Source organism: Propithecus coquereli, unplaced genomic scaffold (assembly GCF_000956105.1).
Source record: "Propithecus coquereli isolate 6110/MARCELLA unplaced genomic scaffold, Pcoq_1.0 Scaffold74, whole genome shotgun sequence".
NCBI lineage: Eukaryota > Metazoa > Chordata > Mammalia > Primates > Indriidae > Propithecus > Propithecus coquereli.
The window spans coordinates 4,184,810-4,212,194 of NW_012153507.1; the positions used below are offsets into that span (position 1 = coordinate 4,184,810).

At 33.6% G+C, this 27,385-nt stretch overlaps 1 protein-coding gene across 1 annotated transcript in view; it reads right to left on the bottom strand.

The window, feature by feature from the left end:
- Positions 1-6,465: 6,465 nt before the first annotated feature.
- Positions 6,466-27,385, bottom strand: part of USP45 (ubiquitin specific peptidase 45) — a 74,334-nt gene continuing 53,414 nt past the window's right edge. The window contains exons 10-17 of the mRNA XM_012661843.1: positions 27,160-27,251; positions 25,907-25,963; positions 25,439-25,582; positions 17,311-17,983; positions 15,663-15,760; positions 12,317-12,403; positions 9,850-10,003; positions 6,466-6,596 (exon numbers count right to left, since the gene is read on the bottom strand). Coding sequence (XP_012517297.1) covers positions 6,466-6,596; positions 9,850-10,003; positions 12,317-12,403; positions 15,663-15,760; positions 17,311-17,983; positions 25,439-25,582; positions 25,907-25,963; positions 27,160-27,251 — 1,436 coding nt within the window. The remainder of the gene's footprint in view (positions 6,597-9,849; positions 10,004-12,316; positions 12,404-15,662; positions 15,761-17,310; positions 17,984-25,438; positions 25,583-25,906; positions 25,964-27,159; positions 27,252-27,385) is intronic.

Below are 27,385 nucleotides of genomic sequence, written 5' to 3' on the forward strand. Positions count from 1 at the left end.
AAAAAAAAAAAAAAAAAAAAATCATACATTTCATATTTAATGACCTAAATAAAAAGCATTCTCTTAGAGGTTGGCAGACAAAGAAAACTACTCTTGGAGGCTAGAAACATGCCACTTCACAGTATGCAGTAGTAAAGCATTTGATATAACTGTTACGCATGACAAGCTGGGAGGTAGATAATGTACATAATGAATTTTGAGCTAGGGGAAGACGTTAAAAAAAACATGCTAATGTGTGGTGTGTGCTATTGGATGCATTTGACAAAGTATCATAAGAGTAGAACTCAGGAAAGAATGTTTGGCTTATGAAAACCAAAATGAGGGAATAGAGGAGACAAAATTTTAGAGCCTCACAGGGTTGGATTTCTCAACTCCAAGCAGTAGGAGATAAACTTGAGAAAGCTTTTAAGTGACAAAGTATCATTAAAACTCAGCTTTGCAGCAAAGATAACTAAGGCTGTAGACTTCACATCCATTTTGGAAAATTTTTCAGTGGGTTAATTAAGGATGTGGAACCTTAATTTTTTCCTCTTGGGGAAAAAAATGCCTCAGGTTGAAAATGTGGCTAAGGGTATGCCTCTTCCATCAAAGCTTATAATGCATCTGCAGTAAAGTCAGGAGAGAGGTGTGGGGGAAGGAAAGCAAGGACATATAGCCAACCCCAAAACTGTGTATCTCAACAAACTCTGGTACAGTGATTAGCATATTAATCTGACTGGAAACAGGTAAGAGGCCTACTAAATTTTTAAGAGTTATACTGAAAAAGAAACCACAAACCTTGGCTAAAAGAACTTGCGACCATCCCAAATTAAAAAAAACAAAAAAATTTCAATCCTCAATCATCTAGGAAATGGTCTCAAAAAATGTGCAACTCCCAAGGATGTCATATTCCTCAACAGCCATTCAGATGTAGCCGTGGGGGTTAATTAAAAAAGAGAAATGATCCTGCCAGAGGATGGAGTCTGGGGTCACAGTGATCAATGAACAAGGGAATTCTTCCTAGAGAAGTCTAATAATAAACATACCCCATGCCCAGCCTAAGGGACCCTGACAGTTTCTCCCATTCCTTTCTCCCTTTCTGAATCAGAATGTTTATTGTGGTTATGGTTCCGCCTGTTCCACCAATGTACATTAAGTATGTGGAAAACAGAACATATCTTTGGTTCCTAGGTCTCTAAGACACTGGGAACAACATCCAGATCTGACATAGCCCTTCCAGAAAGCCTGATCTTGGAGGAAAAAACTTTACCTGGATAGGACTTTTGGGCTGTGTCTCTTGAAGAGGGAGTCACTGTGTTTCATGTGTAGAAAGAAGAGTGAGCTGAATATTTGGTGACCAGAAGGGTGAGCTGTGACAGAGATAGTAAACTCACATATATCCCATTCTCCTTTTCTTCTGGGGCTCATGGGAGACTTACTCTTTCCTATCCATACTTCTTTGCAATTAGGCAGAATTACATGACTACTTCTGTCCAATAAATTGTGACACATCCAAGATGAAGAACTTATTTGCTGGTACAGACCTTTTAGTTCTCTATTTCCCTGCCACAATGGGAAGGCCTGGTGTTGAAATGGTAGAGCCACAAGATTGAATCAGCCTGGATTATAGAGTCACCAGTTGGAGAACAGTCCCCTTTGCAGATTGCCCAGACTCACAGTGAACTTTGGGTGAGCAAGAAACAATTTTTGTTGTGCTAAGCCACCAGGATTTTGGGTTGTTACTGCAGCATAACCCAGCCTATCCTAATACATCTGGGAATGCAAACATTTTTGGATATTTCTGCTTGCATACAATCTAAAATATGTATGAAAATGGCTTCAGGGGAGTCCATGAACCTCTGAAATTACATATAAAAATTGGGGACATATTTTCTTGGAAACATAAAGATGTCAATATTTCCCTTTCCAGCCTCTATATTGTCAGAAGAGATGGCTGCAGAATTAAAACCCTACTGTTTCAAACATTCAGCTTTCTCTTTGGGACTGTCAGGACTAATATCATGATGCCTTTTTATCCCTAGGATATCCTTCATCCCCCTGGACCTTAATTTCCATATGGCTCCATAGGCAATATTGCTTGATTTTTCCTTGTATCATTACCATTTGACAGATCTTTTCCTTACTTCTCACATTAGAATGTCTATTTCCTCATTTCTGTAGATTTCTGTCTCGTGTTCTGTTGTATCCCTAGTGCCTACACATAGCAGGTGTTCAACAAATATTTAATTAAATGATTAAACAAAAGATGGTCTATAACTTTCATCATAATCTCAAACAGCTTCATGACCCAAAAAAAGGTTAGGTACAAACAGACAGATAAAATATTTCCTAATGAATTATACTGTTAAATAACTCAAATATTTGAGGTATTTGAAGGTAGGGCCTTTGGGAGGTGATTAGGTCAGAAGGATGGAGCCCCGATGCATGGGGATTAGTGCATTCATAAAAGAGGCCCAAGAGTCATCCATTGCCCCCTTCCCCGTGTGAGGACCCAGCAAGAAAGCACTGTCTGTATGAACCACGAATGGACCCTCACCAGACACAGAATCTACTAGCACCTTGATCTTGAATTTCCCAACCTCCAGAACTGTGAATAAATTTTTATTGTTAATAAGCCACCCAGTTTGTGGTATTTTGTTATAGCAGCCCAAGTGGACTAAGACATACACAAATACAGATAAAACATTGTCAATGTGCATTGCAAAAAATCCAGGACCAATTTGTAACATAAGATAAATAAGAATTTAATATTTATAATGCATGTTTATACAGTAACAAAATACTGCTCAATAAGTTACATAGCTATTTTCTAAAAACTGCAAAAAAAGTGAAGATAAAACATAGGAATGACTTAATTTCTCAAAATTGAAAATATAATCATCTTTTAAACAGATGTGAATTGATGATTTCTATACAAACAAAAAAAATTTAAATATCTAGAAATATTCTTTCTTAATAATGCACTGGATACTACCTAAGGGCTCAATTTTATTGCACATATTTGGTTTAGCCTTATTTGATCAGGCATCATGCAGAAAAATAAATTATGAATATGAATTTTTAAAAAGTAGGCAAGATGTTATTTTGTACTACACAAATTAGATAAAGGTTGATGCATTTCAGAGCTTAATCTGCAGGAAATTTTGTGTAGCTGTTACATAATCACTAATTAAAATCATCACACATGCGAGCTAAGAGCTATTAAATATAGTAAAATAGCCCAATTGCTTAAAATAAGAACAGGTGTCAATTACTCTTTGAATTGATATCAACTATCACTCTCCTTGGCCACCTAAAAAGGTGGTCCTCACAATTTTTAAAAGTATTAAACGTCAAAATCTTAAGTATAGACATATATTTCATCATGTCAAGAATATTCACATTATTGGCACATAATCAACATTTTATCATTTCAAATATGAAAAAATTAGGGAGAACTGGGGTCAGACATACCCTGTAAACTAATTTCCAAACAAAGCCAGTGTAACTTCTCTTTTACTTAAATTGATTTGTTCAAGCACTATGGTAGTTGTTTTGATGATCTGTAAACATTCTTATTTATTTTTACTGCTTCCTGAGGTAATCTGGAGACTATTGTTATTACAGTAGCCTCACAATTTAATATCCCTGCAAATGTGCTTTGGAAATATTCAAAATAAAAACAAATTTACCAAGGTGAGAGGATAGCTTGAGGCCAGGAGTTCAAGGCCAGCCTGAGCAACATAGAGCGACCTGGTCTCTACAAAAAATAGAAAAATTAGCTGGATGTGGTGGTGTGTGCCTGTCAAGCTGCTTGGGAGGCTGAGGCAGGAGGATGGCTTGAGCCTGGGAGTTTGAGGTTGCAGTGAGCTATGATGATGCCATTGCAACAAAGTGAGAACCTGTCTCAAAAAAAATTTTTTTTTCTTTAAATGTAGACCCATGTATAACTTAACATGCTTTCTCTATTACAAAAGCTATTTTTAGGAAATTCTTAGGTATGAAAATTAAATTTCCTTGTCTTTCAGAAGACAAGGAAAAAGCATTTATAAACTCTAGGCCATAAAAAAATAGATTTCTGAATTAGCTCATTTAACACTAAGGAAATGAAAACAAAAGTATCTTATCTACATGTAACTTCTAGAATAATATCTAAAATCTATATAGGTCTTTCCATTTTAAAAAATGTTAAAGTAGTGTCAGCATAGCAGGTATAGGTACGTTTCCAAATATCTACCTTTGAAACAAGAAACAGGTGACCATCCAATGAAAACTATATACTTCTTAATAGTATCTTTTCAAGGAGAAAACTGAGCTGACCTAATATTTATTATACATTTATTTTGGGGGGGATGGGGTGGCAATTGCTATTACCAAGAGGGCTGACTTGAATAAAGAAATTTTTCAAAAAATTCACTGCTCTGGTACTAAAATCTTCAATATTAATGAATGAAACAGAAAATACTGTAAACTACCTTTCACAGGACATAACCTGACTTTGCATATTAATTTATAAAGACATATTTCTCAATTATTTCACTGTTAAAAAAATAAAGAAAAACACTATTACTGAAATTTCGATAGCTTACAAACAATTTATACAATGACATTTTTAAGCTCTGTGTCTTGTATACTATTACCATCTTTATCAGAAATCACAATTCTATTCATTAATATATCAGAAGGCAGCACTGGTAACCTTGATAATGTTATGTATACTTACATGTTAAAAAGAGTCAGTCTTGGTTAAATATTTCCACACATTATCTACAGCTGCTATAATTTTTACTTCCTAAGAGGAGAATGAACTGGGACTAGGCAATTATCCAGCACTTGCTTGTAGTATCATTCATTGGCACTAATAATTAGGATGCTTGAACCATGCAGTTATGTTTTGATTCAATAATATGACACTGAAGTAGCCACTATTTTTTAAAACTTAAGCCTAAGTAATAGTAATATTTTTCATGCCAAGTTTTGACAGCTTAATAATTTGTATTCTAGAGGGGAAAAACTATCAGTTTTGCTATTATTTATTTAAAAAGAAAATCAGAAATGTCAGCTTTATGCCCCATTAAAATAAAAGCTAAATCCACTGAACTTATTAATGATGCTTGTTGAAGACAAAAATAATCTCAAAACCTCCAAATCATGTTTAATATTTACTGAAATACAGAGGTAAAAAATATTCTTGTTAATGTAATCCTCTATCACTTACAAATATAATTTGACAATTTATATATCAAAGGTATCCTATGGTCTCATACAGATTATCGACTTCTAATTACCTATTCTACATGTTATAACTATTTACATTTTGACCTTGGCCAAACACTTGCAAATTATTCTTAACTCCACCATGAATAGGCTGCAAATGATACGTTAATTAAATGTCTCAATATATTTCCAGTTCTCAAAACCTCAAATTAATAAGATAATCGATATATTATTTGTAAACCCACACTACTGAAATTACAGTGATACCTGTTTAACACACTTCCACACTAGAAAAAAAAATTTTTTTCTTAGGGCCACAGTATTTTATTACAAAAATAGAACAAAAACTTGGAAAACAAAATGATTCTTTCTAATTTAATGAAAAATTTGTTATTGCCTTCTATTCATTTAATTCACGTTTTTAGAATTGTGAATATTAATTGTAACAATAAGAATATCAACAAGTAAGATTTTCATGAACCAACTGCAGGGTTTTGCCCAGGTTTTGCTTCATGAGGCCCTGGGCTCAAAACTAGTGTGAGTTAAATACAACTCACATGGTAGTGAATGTGTTAAATAGCTGAATCATATAAAATATGACAAGGTCACTATGCCATATTAGGTATTACTTCATATAATTATGTGTTATAGCAATGTTTCTCAAACAGTAGTACATATATACCACTGGATAGCCCTGAGATGATTTTAAATGGAGCAGTACATGGATAAATAATCTTTAATAATTATATATTTATGTTTATTCAAAAAAAATAACAAGTACATAAAACATGGAATATTATTGCTCAAAACAAGGCTAAGGTTAAAAAAATTAAGGCTAAAAATGTTAAAAAAAATAAGTACACAATGGCACAGAATATATATGAGATCAGGAAGGTGGTATTACAACACTTTCGGAAACATTGTCTTAAGGAATGATTTGATTTAGACAGCGTTGTTTCTGAATGTTTGTTAATAATGGACCACATCATAAAAGCATTTCCTCTCCTACTGTAAAATCTGGGGTTTTTCTGTCCCCCCAGGACAAATATTTTGAAAAATGTTTTTACATTTATTTTAAGAATATAATTTGAAAGCATTGAATAAATTTAATTTACTTTAAAAGGGTTCACCAAAATGGTAAAAAAGTTCAGGAGCATTTGAGGGACATGACATTCTCACAGAAGAAAGACTACCAAGGCACATTATATATTATGGTTATCATTGCAGCATTCAAACAAAAGTGACCTAAATAATCATTACCATTAATAATTATAATACTCTTTCATAAAAAAGAAGGTAAGCTTGTGCACTAAGTGCTCTTGATTCTGGAACCATTTGCACATAAGTGTCACTAATATGGACCCACTGGCCTGCCAATTCACTGTCAGGTTCTTTCAAACCTAACAAAACAAAAAGTACAATTTTACAATCAGTATGATTTATGTTCTTACTCCAAATTATAAATAGTAACGTATTCATTACAAACTATATTTATCCAATGCTAAATCTTACTGCAGAAGTTGTTTCCTCTTAGGTTAAGCATTTTCCAAAATAAACTAATTCTTTCAAAACATAAATATTATAGGGATAATAATTATCTCTACTTAGTAATACTTTAAACATGTAGTGAAATATGACCTTACAAATAATTGCTCAGGGAAAAGAATCATTTTCACTCAAAGAGGGAAAAAAAAAAAAAAGCAAAGTTAAATGACTCATAAACAAAGCCAGCAAATTTTCAACTCCAACTCTGTTCTGAGGACCTGGTATGTCTTCAAAAAATTTTTGGTATTGTTAAATAAAATATCACTCCACTGTAATACATGATGACTCAGTACCTTGAAAAACCGTGTGTCACTTCATATCACCTAGAAGGGTATAGTATCATGATATTTAGAATTCTCTAACCACTCTTAGATGTAATTCTTATTTAAAGTCAATCTACTAAGGTATCTGTAAAATAATAACTTATCTCTTCCAAAAAAGGAAGAATTTGTTTTTAATAATGAAATAAACTTAACAATGACAACAAAAAAATAAAACTATAGGCCAATAATCTCTGATGAACATAGATGCAAAAACCCTCAATAAAATGCTAGCAAACTGAATTCAACAACACATTAAAAAGATTATTCAGCTCAATGAAGTGGGATTCATCTTAGGGATGCAAGGATGGTTCAACGTATACAAATCAATGTGATACATCATATCAACAGAATGAGGACAAAAACCATATGGTCATTTAAATTGATGCTGAAAAAGCATTCAATATCCCTTCATGATAAAAACCTCTCAAAAAACTGGGTATAGAAGGAACTTACCTCAACATGATAAAAGCCATATATGACAGACCCACAGCTAGTATCATTCTGAATGGGGAAAAAATGACAGCCTTTCCTCTAAGATTTGGTACAAAACAGGGATGCCCACTTTCACCACTGTTATTCAACACAGTACTAGTAGTTCTAGCTGAAGCAATCAGACAAGAGAAAGAAATAAAGGGCATCCAAACTGGAAAGGAAGAAGTCAAATTATCCTTATTTGCAGATGATATACTCTTATATCCAGAGAAACCTAAAGACTCCACAAAAAACCTATCACAACTGATAACAAATTCAGTAAAGTTGCAGGATACAAAATCACTATACAAAAATCAGTAGCCTTTCCATATGCCAACAGTAAAGAATCTGAAAAAGAAACCAAGAAAGTAATCCCATTCATAATAGCTACAAATAAAATACCTAGGAATAAACTTAAACAAAGAGAGGAAAGACCTCTACAATGAAAACTATAAAACATTGATGAAAGAAACTGAAGAGGAAACACACAAAAAAATGGATATGCCGTGCTTGTGGATTAGAAGAATATTGTTAAAATGTCCATACTACCCAAAGCAATCCACAGATTCATTGCAATCCCCATCAAAATACCAATGACATCCTTCACAGAAATAGAAAAAATAATCCTAAAATTTATATGAAACCACAAAAGACTTAGAATAGCCAAAGCTATCCTAAGCAAAAAGAAAAAAACTGGAAGAATCACATTACTTGACTTCAAATTAAACTACAGAGCTGTAGCTACTAAAACAGAATGGTATTGGCATACGAAACATGCACCAATGGAACAGAATGAAGAACTCAGAAATAAATCCATACATTACAGCAAACTGGTCTTTGACAAAGGTGCCAAGAACATACAGTTGGGAAAGGACAGTCTCTTCAATAAATGGTGCTGGGAAAACTGGATATCCATATATGTAGGAGAATGAAACTAGACCCGTATCTTTTGCCATATACAAAAATCAAATCAAAATGAATTAAAGACTGAAATCTAAGACCGGAAACTATGAAACTACTAAAAGAAAACATCGGGGAAACTCTCGAGGACATTGGTCTGGGCAATGATTTCTTGAGTAATACTACCCCTGAAGTACAGGCAACCAAAGAAAAATTGGACAAATGGGATCACATCAAGCTAAAAAGTTTCTGCACAGCAAAGAAACAATCAACAAAGGGAAGAGACAACCCACAGAATGGGAGAAAATATTTGCAAACTACCCATCCAATAACTGAATAGGGAGAAATCAAATAATCCAATTAAAAGGGGGCAAAGGATCTGAATAGACATTTCACAAAAGCAGACATACAAATGGCCACCAGGTACTAAAAAAAATGCTCAACATCATTAGTCATCAGAGAACTGAAAATCAAAACTACAATGAGAGATAATCTCACCCCAGTTAAAATGGCTTTTATCAAAAAGACAGGCAATAACGAATGCTGGCGAGGATGTAGCGAAAAGGGATGTAATGAAAACCTCACACACGGTTGGTGAGAATGTAAATTAGCACAGGCACTAAGGGGAACAGTAGAGAGGTTCCTCAAAAAACTGAAAATAGAACTACCATGTGATCCAGCAATCCCACTGCTGGGTATAGATCCAAAGGAGTGGGATTCAGTATATCAAAAAGATATCTGCACTTCCATGTTTACTACAGCACTATTTACAATAGCCAAGATTTGGAATCAACTTAAGTGTCCATCGACAGATGACTGGATAAAGAAATTGTGGCAGATATACATAATGGAATATTATATAGCCACAAAAAAGAGTGAAATCCTGCCATTTGCAACAACATGGACGGAACTGGAGAACATTATGTTATATGAAATAAGCAAAGCACAGAAAGACAAATCTAGTATGTTTCTCACTCATATATGGGAGCTAAATATTAAAAACAATTGGTCTCATGGAGACAGAGAGTAGAATGATGGTTACCGGAGGCTGGGAAGGGTAGCAGAGAGAGGGGGATGAAGTGGGGATGGTTAATGGTTGTAAAAATATAGTTAGATATTAGATAGAATGAACAATATTTGATAGCACAACAAAGTGACTATAATCAACAATAAGTTAGGGTATACTTTAAAATAACTAAAAGAATGGAACTGGAATGTTTCTAACACAAAGAAATGATAAATGCCTGGGGTGGTGGATACCTGATGGTAGATACCCCAGATTTGATTAATTCACATTGTATGCCTGTATCAAAACATCACATGTACCCTATAAAGATACACAACTATTATGTACCCATAATAATTAAAAATAAAAAAAATTAAAAAATAATGAAATAAACTTAGGATGGCATACCAGACATATTTTTCTTTCCAGTGATATGTTCCAATAATTTCCTGGAGGGTGTTCTCACTTTCACATAAGCGGTGTAGTGACCTGCTCTCATTGAGCCAGTATGTTCCACTATACCATAGAGACCATAGAGAACTTTCTCTCCCACATTTACATTCTTTTAAACAAAGAAAAAATCCATTAGTAATAGTTAGTGAAATATTATTGTAAGGAAAAGTAAGTAAATGTATATCCTGCTTAAAATAAGAGAAATGCATTGTAAAACTATACTGAGATACTTTTCCACACCTATTAGGCTGACAAAATTGCAAAAGCATGACAAGATCCTCTGTGGGCCGGCCTGTGGGGAAAAAGGCACTCACACACATTGCATGTGGGCATGCAAAGTATACAACCCCTATGTAGGGATATTTCATCTAATCTAGCTAAGTTACATATATATTACTCGTGGATTCATCAATCCTATTTCTAGGATTCTCTCTCACAGGTACGTGAACAAAACATAAAAAGACATGCACCAGACTATTAACTGCAGGATCATTTGTAATATCAAAAGACTAGAATAAACCCAAATGTCTATAAATTAGGAACTGGTTGAATAAACTGTGATATATCCACACAACAGATTATTACACTGCTTAAAAAATGGTTTGTATCTCTAAATACTGCTATGAAATAATCTCCAGAATATAATGTTAAGAATAGGTAGAGAGAAAAGGATTCATAGTGTAAGCTACCATTACTTAAGAGGGGAGATGTAAATATACATACCTGTTTACTTATATTTTTAAAAAGTAATAAAAAAGTAAACCATAAATTTTTAAATGGCTATCTATAAGGAGTGAGAGGAAACAGGTAGAATGGACATGGGTAAAAGCTAGACTTCTTTGAATTTACCTTGTTTATACACTGGACCTATGCAAATATTTTATATAATTATTAAATAAAATTTTCAAAAGCAATCCTTAAAAATGAAAATTAAAAAATTATACAAATTAACAATATATCCAGTCTTTATTTGGATTCTAGCTCATTTAAAAATTACATTTATAAGACAATTGGAAATATGAACACTAGATGATATGATGGAATTATTAAATAGTATTGTGGTTATGTTTTTTTTAAAAAAAAAAAAGAGGGAAGAAGTAATTCTTAATCTTTTAGAGATACAAGGGTAGGTGCAGTGGCTCATGCCTATAATCCCAGTGCTTTGGGTGGCCAATGCAGGAAGATTGCTCGAGGCCAGGAGTTTGAGAATAGCCAAGGCAACATAGCAAGACCCTGTCTGTATGAAAAATAAATTAGCTGGGTGTGATGGCACGCCTGTAGGTCTAGCTACTTGGGAGGCTGAGGTAGGAGGATCACTTGAGCCCAGGAGTTCGAGGCTGCAGCCAGCTATGACTGTGCCACTGCCACCCAGCCTGGCCTCTTAAAAAAAGAGACACATAATGAACTATTTATGGATGAAATGATGCCTGTTATGTGCTTCAATATAATAAAGGAGGAAGTGGATGAGTGTGTGGATGGGACAGGATCTGAGGTTTTAGGGCTAGGTGCCAGAGGCTCATTGCACTGTTCTGTCTACTTCAGTGTATGTTGGAAATTCTCCATAATAGGTACTTTTAACATACAGTGTTTTCATAAATTTAGCCTAGAGCTTGTTAAATTTCATTATTATTTATCACATTATGAAATTCTAGGACTACTGAGTGTTAATAATTTACAGATAATGCTGGTATTCCACAACAGATAAATTGGATTCACCCGAAAACTGCATTTAAGATTTTTGTTTTGACTGGTCAGTGTACTGAAAATATTAAGTTTAATAAGCATTTCATTACATACCACAAAACCTAGACTTCTAGCTATTGAACAGGACAATAAGTTACCCAATTAACTGCTTCCCTCAAGGAAGATAAAGTCATTTATTTCATTACACAATTCTTACATGTAAACACAAGCAATTATATACCAGTCTGCTTTCTATACCTAATTATTAAAGTATTAGCAATTTTGAAGTATCATACTCAGCTGACAAGTACACTACTCTCAGTAGTACACATGAAATGGTATGAAAGACAATGCACTAGTATACTGATTTGCAAAAGATAGAGAAATCCACAAAACTATTACTAATTACACAGATTATTCACAAAGAACAGGAGAGGGCACAAAATATATTCACTTCTCTTAGTACTATCAGCTTCTACTAGCATTTACAAACAGCTTTGATTTTCATGACCACCATATCTCATGCCTTATCTTTTCGATTTTTCTTTATTCTGTCTCTCAAAGAACAAAAGTCATAGTGTATTAAATGTTATACACATTACTGATTTAATCACTATTAAAATTTTCTTTCAGAGAGAAGTTTACTTTAAAAAAAAACCCAAAAACATGGCCTAACAATACATAGCATACTTTAACGCATATTATTTGCAAGTCAATTAAATATCTTAATGTACTGTACCTTACAAGTAGCAGAACAGAATGGTGCTAAATCAAGCATAAGTGGAAAATCTACATGTCTGTTTACTTTACGAAGATTCAAGCCAGCCTTAAAAAAACCAAAACATTTTTTAATGCAGCAAACTTAATTAAATCATAAGCACTATGTTTGTTAACTAAAACCAAAAGACGAATTCTAGAAGTTAGTTTTTTCATATATATAAAAATGTGACTAATGAATAGTCCAAAACTGATATGACTAAGTTAAAAATTAGGTTTCATAAATTGTTACCACAGAGATTATTCATTTACATGGGTATTTTTACCATGAACGATTAGGGAAATAATTACTTTCGCTGTGGCTTTTCAATACTTATGGAAAAATTAATTAGATGTGATAAAAGCTAAGCTACTGACACATACACTATCATGAAAATGTATTCAACTAAAGAGTCAGGAGCCCAGTGTTCTTTCTAGGCCTCAGTGACTAGTTAACAACTTGATTCTAAGCAACCTCATCTAGGTCAAGGCAGAAAACAGGTATAAATGGATTGGATTCCTTTTCAGTTCTAAAATTCAATTATATTCATTCATTGAAACAAAAACTGTGAACACTCAAAACATTTTATCAAGAAAAGTAAATGTAATATAAGTCAAAATGTACTTTTATGTTCTTAAATAAGCTCTACCTTTCTCTTGTTTTAATTTTCAAAATGTATGCCTTGCATTATGTAATGGTAATAAAAACTAGCTAACAAATTATCAAAGGTATTGAAATGGACTCTGTCGGAATGAGAAGATACTTAAATCTGAATTTTACAGATAAACAAAAACTAATAGAATGCAAACTTTCAAGTAGTGTTTTCATGACTTCAATGACTGGTCTTTCATTTGCGTACTAAACACATAATTTTACTGTAGATATGTCGCCTTTTGATTTCTCACCTTTCTTTAAAGAGAAAAAAAATATTTTTTTTGGCCAAAATATTCCCCACTTACTGATTTGTTTTTCCAAGTGATCTTTTAGGAGGCTTAATGTGATATCTGACATAAAATTATGAGGTCATATCCGAGAATAATTACTTAATTTATATTCAAATTCTTTGCCTTTCTCATCAGATGACTTCTAAAAGCATCTGATACCAGAACTGTCTGAGATCATTTCAGGCTAATGTATCCTCCCCAGTCAGTACTTTGCTATTGAGAAATTACATAATAGGAATTTCCACAATAGGAAAGACTATGTAAAGGACTTTTTCTCTGAGGGATAATTTTGAAAGACATCCAGCCCTATATTTGGGCATATGCAGTCTCCTGTCTTTTTTTCTTTTAGTAGATACATCATCTTTTCCTCATTAAAATATAAATCTGATGTCCTGCACACTGGACACTTAAGCTAGGCCTTACATCTGGCATGGTCTGCAAATGGGCCACGCATTTTTGTGTACCTCTCTGTTTCCTTATGAAAGGTTCTTGGAAGGCAAATTAGGTAAGAGTGATTACTTTTGCTCAGAAGTTTCTTTTATCCAAAACATTAATGTTCTTGATATTCATTACTAAATTACTTTGTAGAAGGTGTTACCAATTTATACTTACGCTGCTGGTTAATAAGAATGCCTATATCCCACTTCATCTTTGGCAACACTATGCTGATTTGGACAGGAATCTCGCTATGATTTTATTTTGCATGTCTTTTGCTGGGAAGAATGGACTTTTGCATATTTCCCTGGAATTTGTACTTCCTTTTCTAATTGATATTCTTTGCTCATTTTACTATATTAATCATTTGGCATATTTATGACAAAAATCTCTATCTAATTTGAGATTTGCCTTTAAATCTTGTGGGTGTTTCTGATATACAGCTCTATTTATTTATTATTTTTTTTCCAGAGGGCCCATTGTCAGAAATCTAACATATAGCTCTAAAGTTATTACCAAGAAGGTTTTTAGAGATGCTAAAAAACTGAAATCAGAGACATTGCTTGAGACTCTGCTCCCTACAATTCCCAACCCCTGGGAATAAGAATAAGGCTTTGCTGACATTACATTTAGCTTGAGAATGAAAAGGGATTGAGGTGTTCCCTTTAAGGGCATGAATTCTTTCTGTAAGTTCTTCCTAAATAGGGGTGTAAGTACCAAATATAAAATAACTGGTACATCACAAAATTAGCTTCTGCAATCTGGCATGATCCTCTCTTGTTCATAAAAAGTCACTGCAGATGCACCCCTTCCATTAGGCATTTCTGATATGAGACAAGATACAGCTGCCTCCACTCTCCATGGCCATTTAAGTTCCACTGAGTTTCTTAACTTTGGCTATAGAAAAATCAAGAACTTATTCTAACCTTTCTGTGGATAGGGTTAAATATGAAGAAAAATCTCTTCTTGCACATTTGTAGCCTGCCTAAAATGTTGTAAATATGTAATCAAAGCTCTCACTCTTTTTCTTTGAGATTTCCTTCATGAGTTATACACTTAGAAAGTCTTTTGCACAGAGGTCAGGTTAAATATTTAAGTTTTCTCCTAGTCTTCCTGATAATCTGCTTTACACAAAAAATTTGAAAATAGTATGGATACATGGTGTAGAATGAAGTTCTATATTTTTATTTCCTTAGACAACTATTTTTCCTAAGTCCTTTACTAAATAAATCTAGCCCCCTTCGCAGCTGATCTGAAATTCTTCCTTTACCATAATGTAATAGCTTTAAATTATGTCCATGTTTTATTTCTTACAATTCCAACCATACTGTTTCAAATATTTATTTTAAAACAGGTATCAAAATATAACTGCTAACTTTTTCAAAAATGTTTTAGTATTTTCACTTATTCTTACAGAGAAATATTAAAATGATTTTTTAAAATGCAAAAAATGATCTCATTGAGACAAAGCATTGGATTAAAACAATAAAGAATTGGAGAAAAACCTGACACATTAAGTATATTTAGGTTGCCAGCCATTGTAGCGTCCTATAGCTGCAGGCCCTGCCTTGGAGCCCTTTCTGCATTTAGTCCTAGACAACTCTGCCCAGCACAAGCACCCCTCTCTGCGGGATTGTGAGAGCTCAGAAAGCCATGTGCATTTTGTTACTTTGCTGCTTGTAAGAGTTCCTAATAAAACTTATTCTTCATTAGCACACACAAACACACACAGAGACACCACTTAGGTTCCTACTACTTAAATCTTCATATATTGTGAATTAAACAATTTTAAGTCTTGTACACTATTATAGCTGGAATAGTAGTAAATCACACATAATACATTTTTAAATTTAATAAATTACTGTCCAATCCTTGACAATATTCTATAGGACTTAGGGCTCTGCAATACATGATGAAAATGACTATGGTGCTACTAAAAAGACTTTTACCTGATGGAATCTTTTAAGATGGAGAATTAGGATAGCTGGAACAGCAGAAATGAGCAATTGTTTCCTGGCATTAGTATAAACTCCTTCTGCTTTCTTTTCTGCATAAAATGCAATAAACTTATATGTAAAATTCTATTTTATACATTATCTACCATATAATGTAGTAAACAATCATACAGAAACATCATACCACATTTTTAAAAATGTTAAAGAAATTGGACTTCTGATTAAAAGGTTTCTCTACTCCTTTCTAAAACTCCACTAAAATGAAAAGGATTTTTTTAAAAAAGGCACATACTTAATAAGGACAAAGAATAAGAGAGATGCCATTTACAACAAAACTTTGGAAGTTGGAAAGATGAACTAGTAATAACTTATGTCAATCCCCTCCAGCCGAAGACCACCAGAAGCACACCTGTAGTTAAAGAAGCTGGATTTATTATCATTGCAGCAAAAGGAGAACACACACCGTGGAGAACCATGGGGCATTTCAATAAGAGTTTGTTAGAAAGGATTTATGATAGGATTTGAACATGGCCCACTGTATATTTAACTGGGATTACCATAAGTAGATGTTTCTTTCTTCTCACATCTAGCCATTTCTTTAATTACTAGTATATTAAGCATGTCTTTATTCTAATGCTTGGACATCCAGAGCCTTGTAACATTGGAGGGACAGCCCCTCCTAGGGCTAGCTAATTCCTGAGATAGTAAACAACTTAAGCACGCCTTTCATAGCAAACCAATCTAGAGCCAACAATCTCCTTCCCTGGGCTCTAACACTCCTGGGCTATTATCCACCTGTCCTAATCACTCCAGGGCCAGGTACCAGATAACTAGAGACAGCCCTTATATCCCAGAGCCCACTAAATTATTCAAACTTGCCAATCCTAAACCTGCTTACCCTGTATTACCCATTCCTTCCCTCAGAAACCAGACAAAGGTTCTTGTCCATGTTTCTGCTGAATTATGTGGCCCTGTGTAGCATGGCATGCCCCTGTTTCTTGAAAACTATCGGCAACAAACTTTTTTCAACAGCAATCATCTCTTGATCTGTTGGCTTCACCACACCTAAATAATAACAAAACCTACATTTTAAAACAACTAGTCACTAAGAATCAGAGTGTTCTTTCCATTTCATCAAGGCTACGGGTGCACTGAGAATTTCTTATTTGGCAATTCCTGCTTTTTCCGCTTTTCTCTGATCAACTAAACGTAGACATTATACTGCTAGCTTCATGACATATAATTATTTAAAATCTTCAGATTATGGGATTTGTGAAGCACATTAATTTCATCATTAATCTTACTACTGATACAATCATAAGTTTTAGGGATATTTCTTACAGGAGGATTTCAGATAGCTAGGTCTCTCAAATAAGATTATGTGGATTTGCATTTTCAAGGCAGAGATGTATACTTCCTGCTCTTCAGTTTATTTTGAACAAAAATTCATTGAAAATCTACTCTGCCCAGTGTCTTTAGTGCCCAGGCACAAATATGAATAGGACAATCCCTGTGCCCAAACAGCTCAAGGATGGGGACAAGATTCATGGGTTCCTCTATTTGAAATCTGTAACCCACTGGTCACCATCAGATAATCCACCAGCACTAAAAAAAAAAAAAAAATGAAAATATAAAGATTTACCTGCAAAACTTGTTTCCTTTTGGTACTTATGTTTCTTCTCAGTACAATTCTCGCATAGAAGCTTATTATTCCCCATCAGTAATTCCATAGATGTAAACTGGTAGAGACAGGACTGGACTGAACATTCTTTAGAAGTAGTTATATAGCTCTGAGAAAGGGTCTGAAAAGCATTTTGGGGACCGTGAGACCTCAAATGCTTCTCCTCTGAAAAACATAAATTATTTGAGATATTTAGTGGCTGATTTTCTCTGTCAAAATCTCTATCTCCAGTTACAGTGCTGCCCAAATAAAGTTCAGAAATAGCTTCAGCCATTCCATCATCACCATTGTCACTCTTGTTGGCACATGGCAGTTCACCTGCTGATGGATGGGAAAGATGTCCATATGTGTGCACACCAGATCCACTACTGGATCTAAACAGCCCAGTCTGTTCTGAAGCACTTTCAGATTCCGAAGCCTCACTGTCAGCATCAACACTACTTTCAAAATGGCTGGCTTCCTTTTCACTGCCATCCGTAGGGCTTTCATTCAGGGGTGACTCAGTAGTCTTGATGCTTGCAAACATTAAAGAATCCTCATTCATTTCAAGGTTTTCACTTTTCCGGTACATGACAACAGTCATTTCTTCAGGTGACAATTTTCTGACACGTTTTCGGTCACGAATTACTTGATTCTGTAAGTTGGCAGTGTTTTGAAAAAAGAATCTTGTGATTTTATTGAAAATAAATGTGAGTAAGTCTCATTTAAACATTCCACAGTTATTAAATAAATACTATTTCTCTGAGATTCATTTCCTAAATCTACCTAAACTAAGACCAACAGAAAACATACCAAACAATAGTTCTGATTTAAAAGTAAACCTTTACACAAGAAACTAACAATGGTTACCTATTTGTGGGGAAGGGAACAGAACTTTTGTAGAACAGGGCCATGAGGGAGACTTTTCAACTACTGTAATAAGCCTTTCCATACTTGTTGATTTTTTAAAGGTTGAAAATGTGCTATTTTTTAAATAAATTAAAAAAAAATGAAAGCACATTTAAAACTCTTACGACACAGTGTTGCCTGGTTACCATAGATCTGGAAGAAAATATTTTACTTGTATCTACTCTTTAGTTTGCCTACTAATTGCTGTTTTTTGGCCAGACTAACTAGTATCAACTTCGATTCTTGTCATAGTGTGTGTTACAGAGATAAAACAACCTAAAGTTTGAGGGGAAATCAGCAACTAATCGAATTAAAAAATTTAAGCTACCTTAAACGTTTCAATAAAAGTTCCACACAGATGAAGGTTTGTTATATTTTTCTTTTCCAATAGATTGGCTTAAGTAACAAGACAAAAAAGGAAAGGAAAGACTATCACATGAATTATATATAGATTAGATACTCACTTTTAGTTATTTAGGAAGAGAGGAGGGATCAATTGTAAAAATTACCTATGCCTCAATTTTTTCATCTTTCAAACCAGGAAAATAACATTATCTCCTGTGTTTACCAAATATTCTTAACTCCCTGAATGAAGACATTTATTTTCACAATATATATTTATTTGGTTTACTAGAGAGCTCATGATAAATAATGAAGATTATGGTAACAGCCAACAAATTCCATTCTGCTGAATTTACAGAGTACATTTTTTAAAAACAAACTTTCCTTTTATGTATATAATATTAACGGTCAGGAAGTCCTAGCTAGAACAATCAGGTAAGAAAAAGAAACAATAGGCATCCAAATTGGAAAAGAGGAAGTCAAATTGTCCCTTTTTGTAGATGACACAATCTTATATTCAGAAAAGCCTAAAGACTCCACCAAAAAACTCTTAGAATTGATAAATTCAGTAAAGTTACAGGATACAAAATCAACATATGAAAATCAGTAGCATTTCTGTACAGCAATAATAGACTAGCTGGACAAAAAAAGGCAATCTCATTCACAGAAACAACCAAAAAAAAAAAAACCCACATAGGAATAAATTTAACCAAGGTAGTAAAAGACCTCTACAGGAAAACTATAAAACACTGATGAAAGACATTGAAGAGGACACAAATGGAAACATATCCCATGTTTATGGATCAGAAGAAGTAGTATGAATTAAAATGACCATACTACTTAAAGCAATCTACAGATTCCATGTAATCTCTGTCAAAATATCAATGACATTTTTCATAGGAATAGAAAAAAAAATCCTAAAATTCACATGGAACCAAAAAAGAGCCCAAATACCCAAAGCAATCCTGAGCAAAAGGAACAAGGTGGGAGGCATCACACTACCCGACTTCAAAATATACTACAAAGCTATAGTAACCAAAACAGTACACAGATTTCTCAAAAAACTAAAAATAGAACTACCATATGATCCAGTAATCCCACTACTGGGTATTTCCCAAAGATAAGGGAATACCGGCACCCTCATGTTTATTGCAGCACTATTCACAATAGCAAAGATATGGAATCAACCTAATTACCCAACAATGGATGAATTGAAAAAGAAAATGTGGTATATATACACAATGGAATACTATTCAGCCATAAAAAAGAATAAAATCCTGTCATTTGCAGCAACATGGATGGAACTGGAAGTCATTATGTTATGTGAAGTAAGCCAGACAGAAAGATGAATATCACACGTTCTCCCTCATATGTGGGAGCTAAAAACGTTGATTTCATGAAGGTAGAAGAGTAGAATGATAGTTACCTGAGGCTGGGAAGGGTGTGTGTGAGAGGAAGAAAATAAAGAAAGGCAGGTTAACAGGTACAACATACAGTTAGATAGAAGAAATGAGTTCTAACATTTAGTAGCACAGTAGGGTGACTATAGTTAACAGCAATATAGTGTATATTTCAAGATAGCTAGCAGAGAAGATTTGAAATGTTCCCAACACAAAGATCTGATAAATGCTTGAGGTGATGGATATCGTAAGTACTCTGACTTGATCATTACACATTCTATACATTTTAAAAAATCACATGTAGGCCGGGCATGGTGGCTCATGCCTGTAATCCTAGCTCTCTGGGAGGCCAAGGCAGGCGGATTGTTTGAGTTCATGAGTTCGAAACCAACCTGAGTAAGAGCGAGACCCTGTCTCTACTAAAAATAGAAAGAAATTAATTGGACAACTAAAAATATATAGAAAAAATTAGCCGGGCATGGTGGTACATGCCTGTAGTCCCAGCTATGCGGGAGGCTGAGGCAGGAGGATTGCTTGAGCCCAGGAGTTTGAGGTTGCTGTGAGCTAGGCTGATGTCACACTCACTCTAGCCTGGGCAACAGTGAGACTCAGTCTCAAATCCCAGGCATTACCATTTAGAAATGCTGATTTATGGTGTCTGAGATTGGGCTTGAGACTCTGTTTTAATAAACATGTGATCTGATGATCAGTTGGTCTTTGGAACTTTTGAACAAGACTATTCTAATGCCCTTTTACCCTTCTATTAATACTCCCAGTGAAATATAAAGTACCCATTTCCATCCTTATTGTCTGCTTGATTGGATATATGATAGATTTAATTCACTAAAAGTATTCTCTTTAGGTTTATAATATGAATTAAGACAAAAGATTAATAAGTTTATTCTGAAAAGATAATCAAAACTGCATGGAAGAAAGCTTACTATCAAAGAGGTGATACAGAATAGAGGCTAAGAGTATGATTCTGGAACTAGATTGCCTGTGTTCAAATTCACACTCTGCAACTTACTAGCTGGATGATGTTAGAGAAACTACTTGACATATCAGTATTCCAGTTTCTTCACCTATAAAAGTAGAAGTGCCAACTTTGTTGGGTTGTTCTGGTGGTTAAATGAAACAATGTACATAAAAGCCCACAGAATAGTGCCTGGCCCATAGTAAGCAGCATAAGTATTCACTATTATTATTGGCAGCAATCATGGGAATGATCACATTAGTCTTCCCAAACACCATCCACGTACAAACACTAAACTAGGCACCTGAGACATAGTAGCGAGGACAGACTCAATTCTATTGCAGAGCTTACTATCTATCCCAATAGAAGTATGATAAGACATAAGTGTCAGTTGGAGACAGTACACAGTTAGCAACATGGCCCCTTGTTTAGCCTGTTCGAATTCCCATTTCTGCTACCGGCTACCCGTATGATCTTAGGCATGTTACTTAATCTATCTCTTGACTCAATATAATTGGTGTAAAGAACTGAAATCAGTGATCACAACTAAGAACTCAAATGTTCGACACAATTATTGTTGTTATGATAGCAGAAATACAGGTGCTATAGAAACCTAAAGTAAAAAGAATAATCCAGAGTTGAGTGGATCAGAGAAATCTGTAGGAATTGAGCAGAGAGTGCAGGAGGAGAAATGGGACTGTTCCCGGCAGAGAAAAACAGTTAAGTTCAAAGGCCCACAAGTAAGAGAAAGAACAAAAAGTTACAGAAGTACAGATATGGAAAGGAGAACCAACAAAAATGAACCAGATGCATGAAGAGCTATTTAAGTCACAGACTTGATTCTTAGGGCAACAGGGAGTAAGATGACCAGTTTCGTATTTCAGAAATAATTCTCTGACCACGATGTGGAGCATCAAGTGGTGGCAGGGAGCAGGGGAAGAAGCAGAAACCAGAGAAGAGATTAATCTGGAGGCTCTTTTCTCACTATCTCACAGGCCATTTTGGTAATGTTTTGCCTCATTCAATTTTCCAATAAAAAATTTCTATGCACTGTTTCCTTTCATTCTTTCTTTCCCTTTTTAAATACTCTGAATAAGGTCAGATCTTCTGCCTTTCTGCCAGTGCTTTCTCCATTTATATTCATATTACTATCTTGGTTTCATTTCTCTTTTTTTACCTGATGCTTCTTTACCATTCCTCATATTAAACTTTGTATGGTTTTAACGAGGTAACTGTAGCATAATTTAGCAAAGAGGTGAAAAACTCAGTAATTTACTACTGAATCAGTATTTGTGCCTCTATTAATGATTTTAAAGATGGAAGGAACTTCTTTTTTTGTTACAGACACTGTAAGTAGGGGGGAAAAGTCTACTTCTAAACCTTAAAAATGTAAGACGGACGAAAATGATCAAAGAGCAAATATGTCTATCTTCGGTGTTTCCAAAATTCCTGATAGTAAATTATGAGTCAACACATGATAAAAATATCCTTGCAACTGTTTTAGGCTTGAAAAATTACAAAGTCTAAGTATCTGCTCAATTTGATCCTTTGAAATATTTACATAGGATAAGTTGCCATTTTCTCAAATATTTCTGCATAATACCTTGAGCAACTTAGCATGTAAGAAAAAATGGTAAAACCAGGTAAGATTCCTTTGATACAGGGTTTCCCTCAAATTTATTTTTAGATATATCGATAGATACTGTAACTATATCAGTATTCTTTTGGTCAGTGGTCTGACTGATAAAATAGGACAATTAAAAACTTTCCTAACTTATTCCATGTAGATAAGAAGACTGGTTCTGAATGTAACTTCAATGATGAAAGGTACAACATTAGGTTTTAGCAATTTCATATTAACATCAGTGCTCATAAAACTAACACACATATGTTGAATTGGCTCAGTGAATTAGACCTGTGGATTTCTTTCAGAACCAATAGACTGAGGAAAGATTTTAAATAGGGATATCAATTTGAGACTTTCTAGTTTCTACATTTATTCAGTCAGCATGATGGTTTAACAAAAAAGTTGTGGGGTGAGGAAAGAAGGGAAGAATAGCCTACAAAACAGACTCTTTACATAGTTGACCTTTGGGTCTCACTTGTTACATTTCATTTTATCTTAGTTTTTGATCTAAGAAGTATCCTTATATGCCTATGGATATTTACTCTATGTATCTACCTTTTGCTTTATAATTAGGATTTTTTCTATATTTAGGCTAGAAATTACACATATTAGTTTTATAATGCTTTATTTAACTGGATTATTTGCCTCCATTACCAGCAAGCAAAAGAAAATTTACTTTTCCAAGGTAATCAGTGATGACATTCTTCCAACTTAAGGGCAAGATTTTTTCAGCTACTTCTCACTGTATATTATTTTCATCTAATTATATTTATCATTCCTCATGTTAAACTTTGTATGATTTTAATGAGATAACAGTAGTATAATTTAGCAAAGATAAGAGGTGAAAAACTCAATAACTTACTGTCAAATCAGTACTTATACCTCTATTTTAAAACATGCAAGGAGCTTCTGTTTGGTACAGATAATGTAAGTAACAGATTAAAGCCAAGAATACTATAAAGAAAAGTTTGTCAAAATTAAATATCTTGATAATCTTATTACGCTGTGCTATCAAGCAAAACAGGACCTTACTGATCTTTATAAAATCAGTACTGAAATTGGTAACTACTGAATCATTCTGGTTCCATTACCAAAATGATTCAGTAACTGCAGAATTACTGGAAAATAACTTATAAAATTCCTAATGACTGAAATATATTTATGTCATTTAACTTTTTGCTTCTTGAAGATGGCATCTTAAAGATGTTATTAGAACTGTGTTTTTCTAACTTTAGAAACATATGCACACTTTTCCCATGAACTAAAAAACAAAAACAGAAAAACAAAATTAGCCAGGCATGGTGGTGTGCACCTGCAGTTCCAGCTGCTCGGAGGCTGAGGCAGGAGGATCACTTGAACCCAGGAGCGTGAGGTTGCAGTGACCTATGATGATGCCCTCTAGCCTGGGCAATGGAGCAAGACTCTTGTCTCAAAAAAACAAAAAATAAAACCCAAGAAACTAACTTTAAATTATATCATTATGTGGAAAAAAATGTTCAGTAAATAGGTCCAGTTTGTTCAGCACAAGCACAAGTTATACCCATGTGGTGTCCAGATGTTTGAAGTATTGACAGTTTCTATGTATCATAGAAGCATGTTCTAAGTTCTTGACCAATACTATGTGGGACATATTTCTCTCATACATTTGGATGACAGATCTATTAAAACTATTCTGGCTGCAACCACAGAATTTGCTATTAATTCTTTAAAGTTAAACAAAAATAAAGAACAAATCACATATTCATGTTTTAATAATCAGTGCTTTTTAGGGGCACATCAACACTATTAAAATGCTTTAATCTTTTCAAACTCCATAAGGTGCCTTTGTCCTATATCGTTAGAATAAAGCATACGCTCAAACTGTATTTAACTGCTCCATATATCTTATGAAGCAGAGATAAGATAGCTTTTATTTAAAGAAAACATGTTGTCTTGCCACTTTAGAGCCTTCTAACAGAGTAAGTTGAATTTGATATGTCAATTTGCTAAGTTAGTACACATCATTTTATATTAAAAAAAGTCCTTTAAGTATAAATTCAGATTTGCTTTCCATTTTCATGGGATAATTCAACAACCAGGTATGTCCTAATGAAACAATGGGAAGACAATGGTCATCAATGACTAGTAATATCATGGAAAGAGATAAACATTATGTGTACCTACTTGACGGCAGTAAACATCACCACTTAAAAAGTTTTCTTGCTAAAACTTAAATAATCAAACCTGAATCTAATTAGGCCTCTAGATCTAACTGCCTTAGAGAGGAAACAAAGGAGACAGAGGAACCTGTTAACACCATGGGAATGTGATAGCAAAATGATTTACCTCTGACTGTGGGAAACGGCTGAAAAAAGGATCTGATTTATTCAGCAAATAAATTGCAAAATAAATAAATAAATAAATAAATAAAGGAGAGGGAATCTACAGATTAAAAGGGACATAAGAGACGTGGCAATCAATTGTAGCCTATAGACCTTTTTTAGATCCTAAATTCAAACAACATTCAGAAAGCAAAAACAAAAACCAAATATTCATGAGACAATTACAGAAATTTGAATAATTATTGGATGCTTGGTGCTATTAAAAATTTATTCATATTTTTCAGTATGATAATGGTACTGTGGTTAAGAGATACACATTGAATTACATGTTGGATTTATTTCAAAAATAATCTTGGATGGGGTAAGAGGAGTATGTGGGATATGGCTAATGCATGATTAGCCATGAGGTAATAATTATGAAGCTGAGAAATGAGCAGATGAGTGTTTATTATACTATTTTCTCTACTTTTATATATGCTTGAAATTTTTAATAAAAAGTGTTAAAAAACAAAAGTCTAACAAATGCTCACAGTCTTACCTTATCTTTAGATGGAGAATACTTCTTGGCGGCTCTGGGCTGATCAGTATTTTCTGTAGTAACAGTGCCACTGTACTGATTATGATCTGTCTCCTGTGAACTTCTATATTTACTCATTCTTCCCAAAGGTAAAGGTTTTGAACCCTATGTAAATGCCATGTATGTAACACAAAAGTTCTTTAGTAAATAAATTGTGGATATCATCATCTTAATTTCTATCTTACTTGAAATATAAAAAGATGATTTTCTTTTAAAATATATTTTCTTAAAATATAAAGCATAAGGGTTTAAATTCCTTGAAAACAACTATATCATACTTTATGCACACAAACCCCAATATCGAACACACTGTACAGACTCAATTACATATAAAAAATGACTTTCATATATCTGATAAAACACTCAACAAATGCCTAAATAAATGAATAAATGTTCTTCACAAAAGAATCATTAGTTTTTTTTCCTTACCCTTTCTTCTATTATAGGAAGTGAAATATCAATGAAAGGATCTTTCACTGTGGATATCTTAAAAAGAAAACATATGGAGAACTTCAGTTAGAATTCTAATATATCAAAGAAATCAAACTTCCCAGGCTACCTAAAATTTTAAGTTAAAAAATGTTCCTGGAACAAATAGTGATTTAATTGGGTATTACAGCACATTGGTAATCAAAATGACATATTTCAAAACTTCAATGAGCACAATCCAATTGAATTTTGTAACATTATCAATATGAATAACCTGTAATATTTACAGTAATTTCAAAATAAACAGTTTAATAAAACTGATTAACAAAAGAAACTCAACATTTTTGGTGAAATTAGTACCATAACATAAATAAAATATAAAATGTTAAGAGAAAGTCATGAAAAAAAGGAGAGAGCTTGGCTGTTTTGTATATTCCTTAGGATAATTCTGTTTTAAAAGATACTCTCTACCTTGTGAGAGAGAAATTAACTTCTATCCTGAATATTCTTATAAATTTCAGTAATCGTGTTTATACATTCTGTGCTTCAACGTAACAGGCTAGAAGGAGATGTCATTTATAATCCTTTTATGACACTAGAGAGGACAGTACTCCATAATCTGAGACAGGAAAACGGACATGATAGAGACTCTTTCTTCTACCATGAAAAATCTGACAAAATGTAAACCTCTCATACTCTAAAGCCACACACTTTCAGAAACATTCCTTACTCAGCAATTAAAAAAAAATCTATAAAAATTTATGTTTTAAGTTGTTGTTAAAGATGGCATTCAATTATCACTCAGTTCAAAGATGAGTCATGTCTATATACAAAAAACTTTAACAAGTCATATAAATATAAACTATAAATCAAATGTGATATAATCACTCTATGTTACTACATTAAATTATTTCTATTGGTATTACATTTTAGGGCACTGCAATGTAAGTTACTCTCTTCACAGAAGTTCCTCTCTCACATCAATCCAAATAGGCAACTAATACGTTTCAGCATATACCACTTCACAGGTGTATCATGAGGAAAAATAAAAACACACATAAACACACTTACTTAAAAAATTATAAATCATCATGTTTACTTTCTAGAAGTCTAGGGAATAAGATTTTTAAATGACTTTCAAGAATTATTAGTCATGTCAAAAATTTTAAAAATGACTGCCAATGATATGTGAAAGAAAATATAAAATGTGACTGTAATCTATTCCATGCTGAAGTGAATTCCAAAGTACCTACATTTGCACATTCTTCACACATGACCGTGCTAGTTAATTCACCAATAAAGATCCGATCTATGAAGTTCATTTTCACACCTTCTTTTCCATATGCTGTAAAAATCATACTTTTTAATGCAAAAGACATGTCAACCATCCATCTAACAGTGTAACATGCTAATTTCTGTTTATGCAAATGTAATCTGCATAAGGCAGATATTCTGTACCACATTTAATAATATATTAAT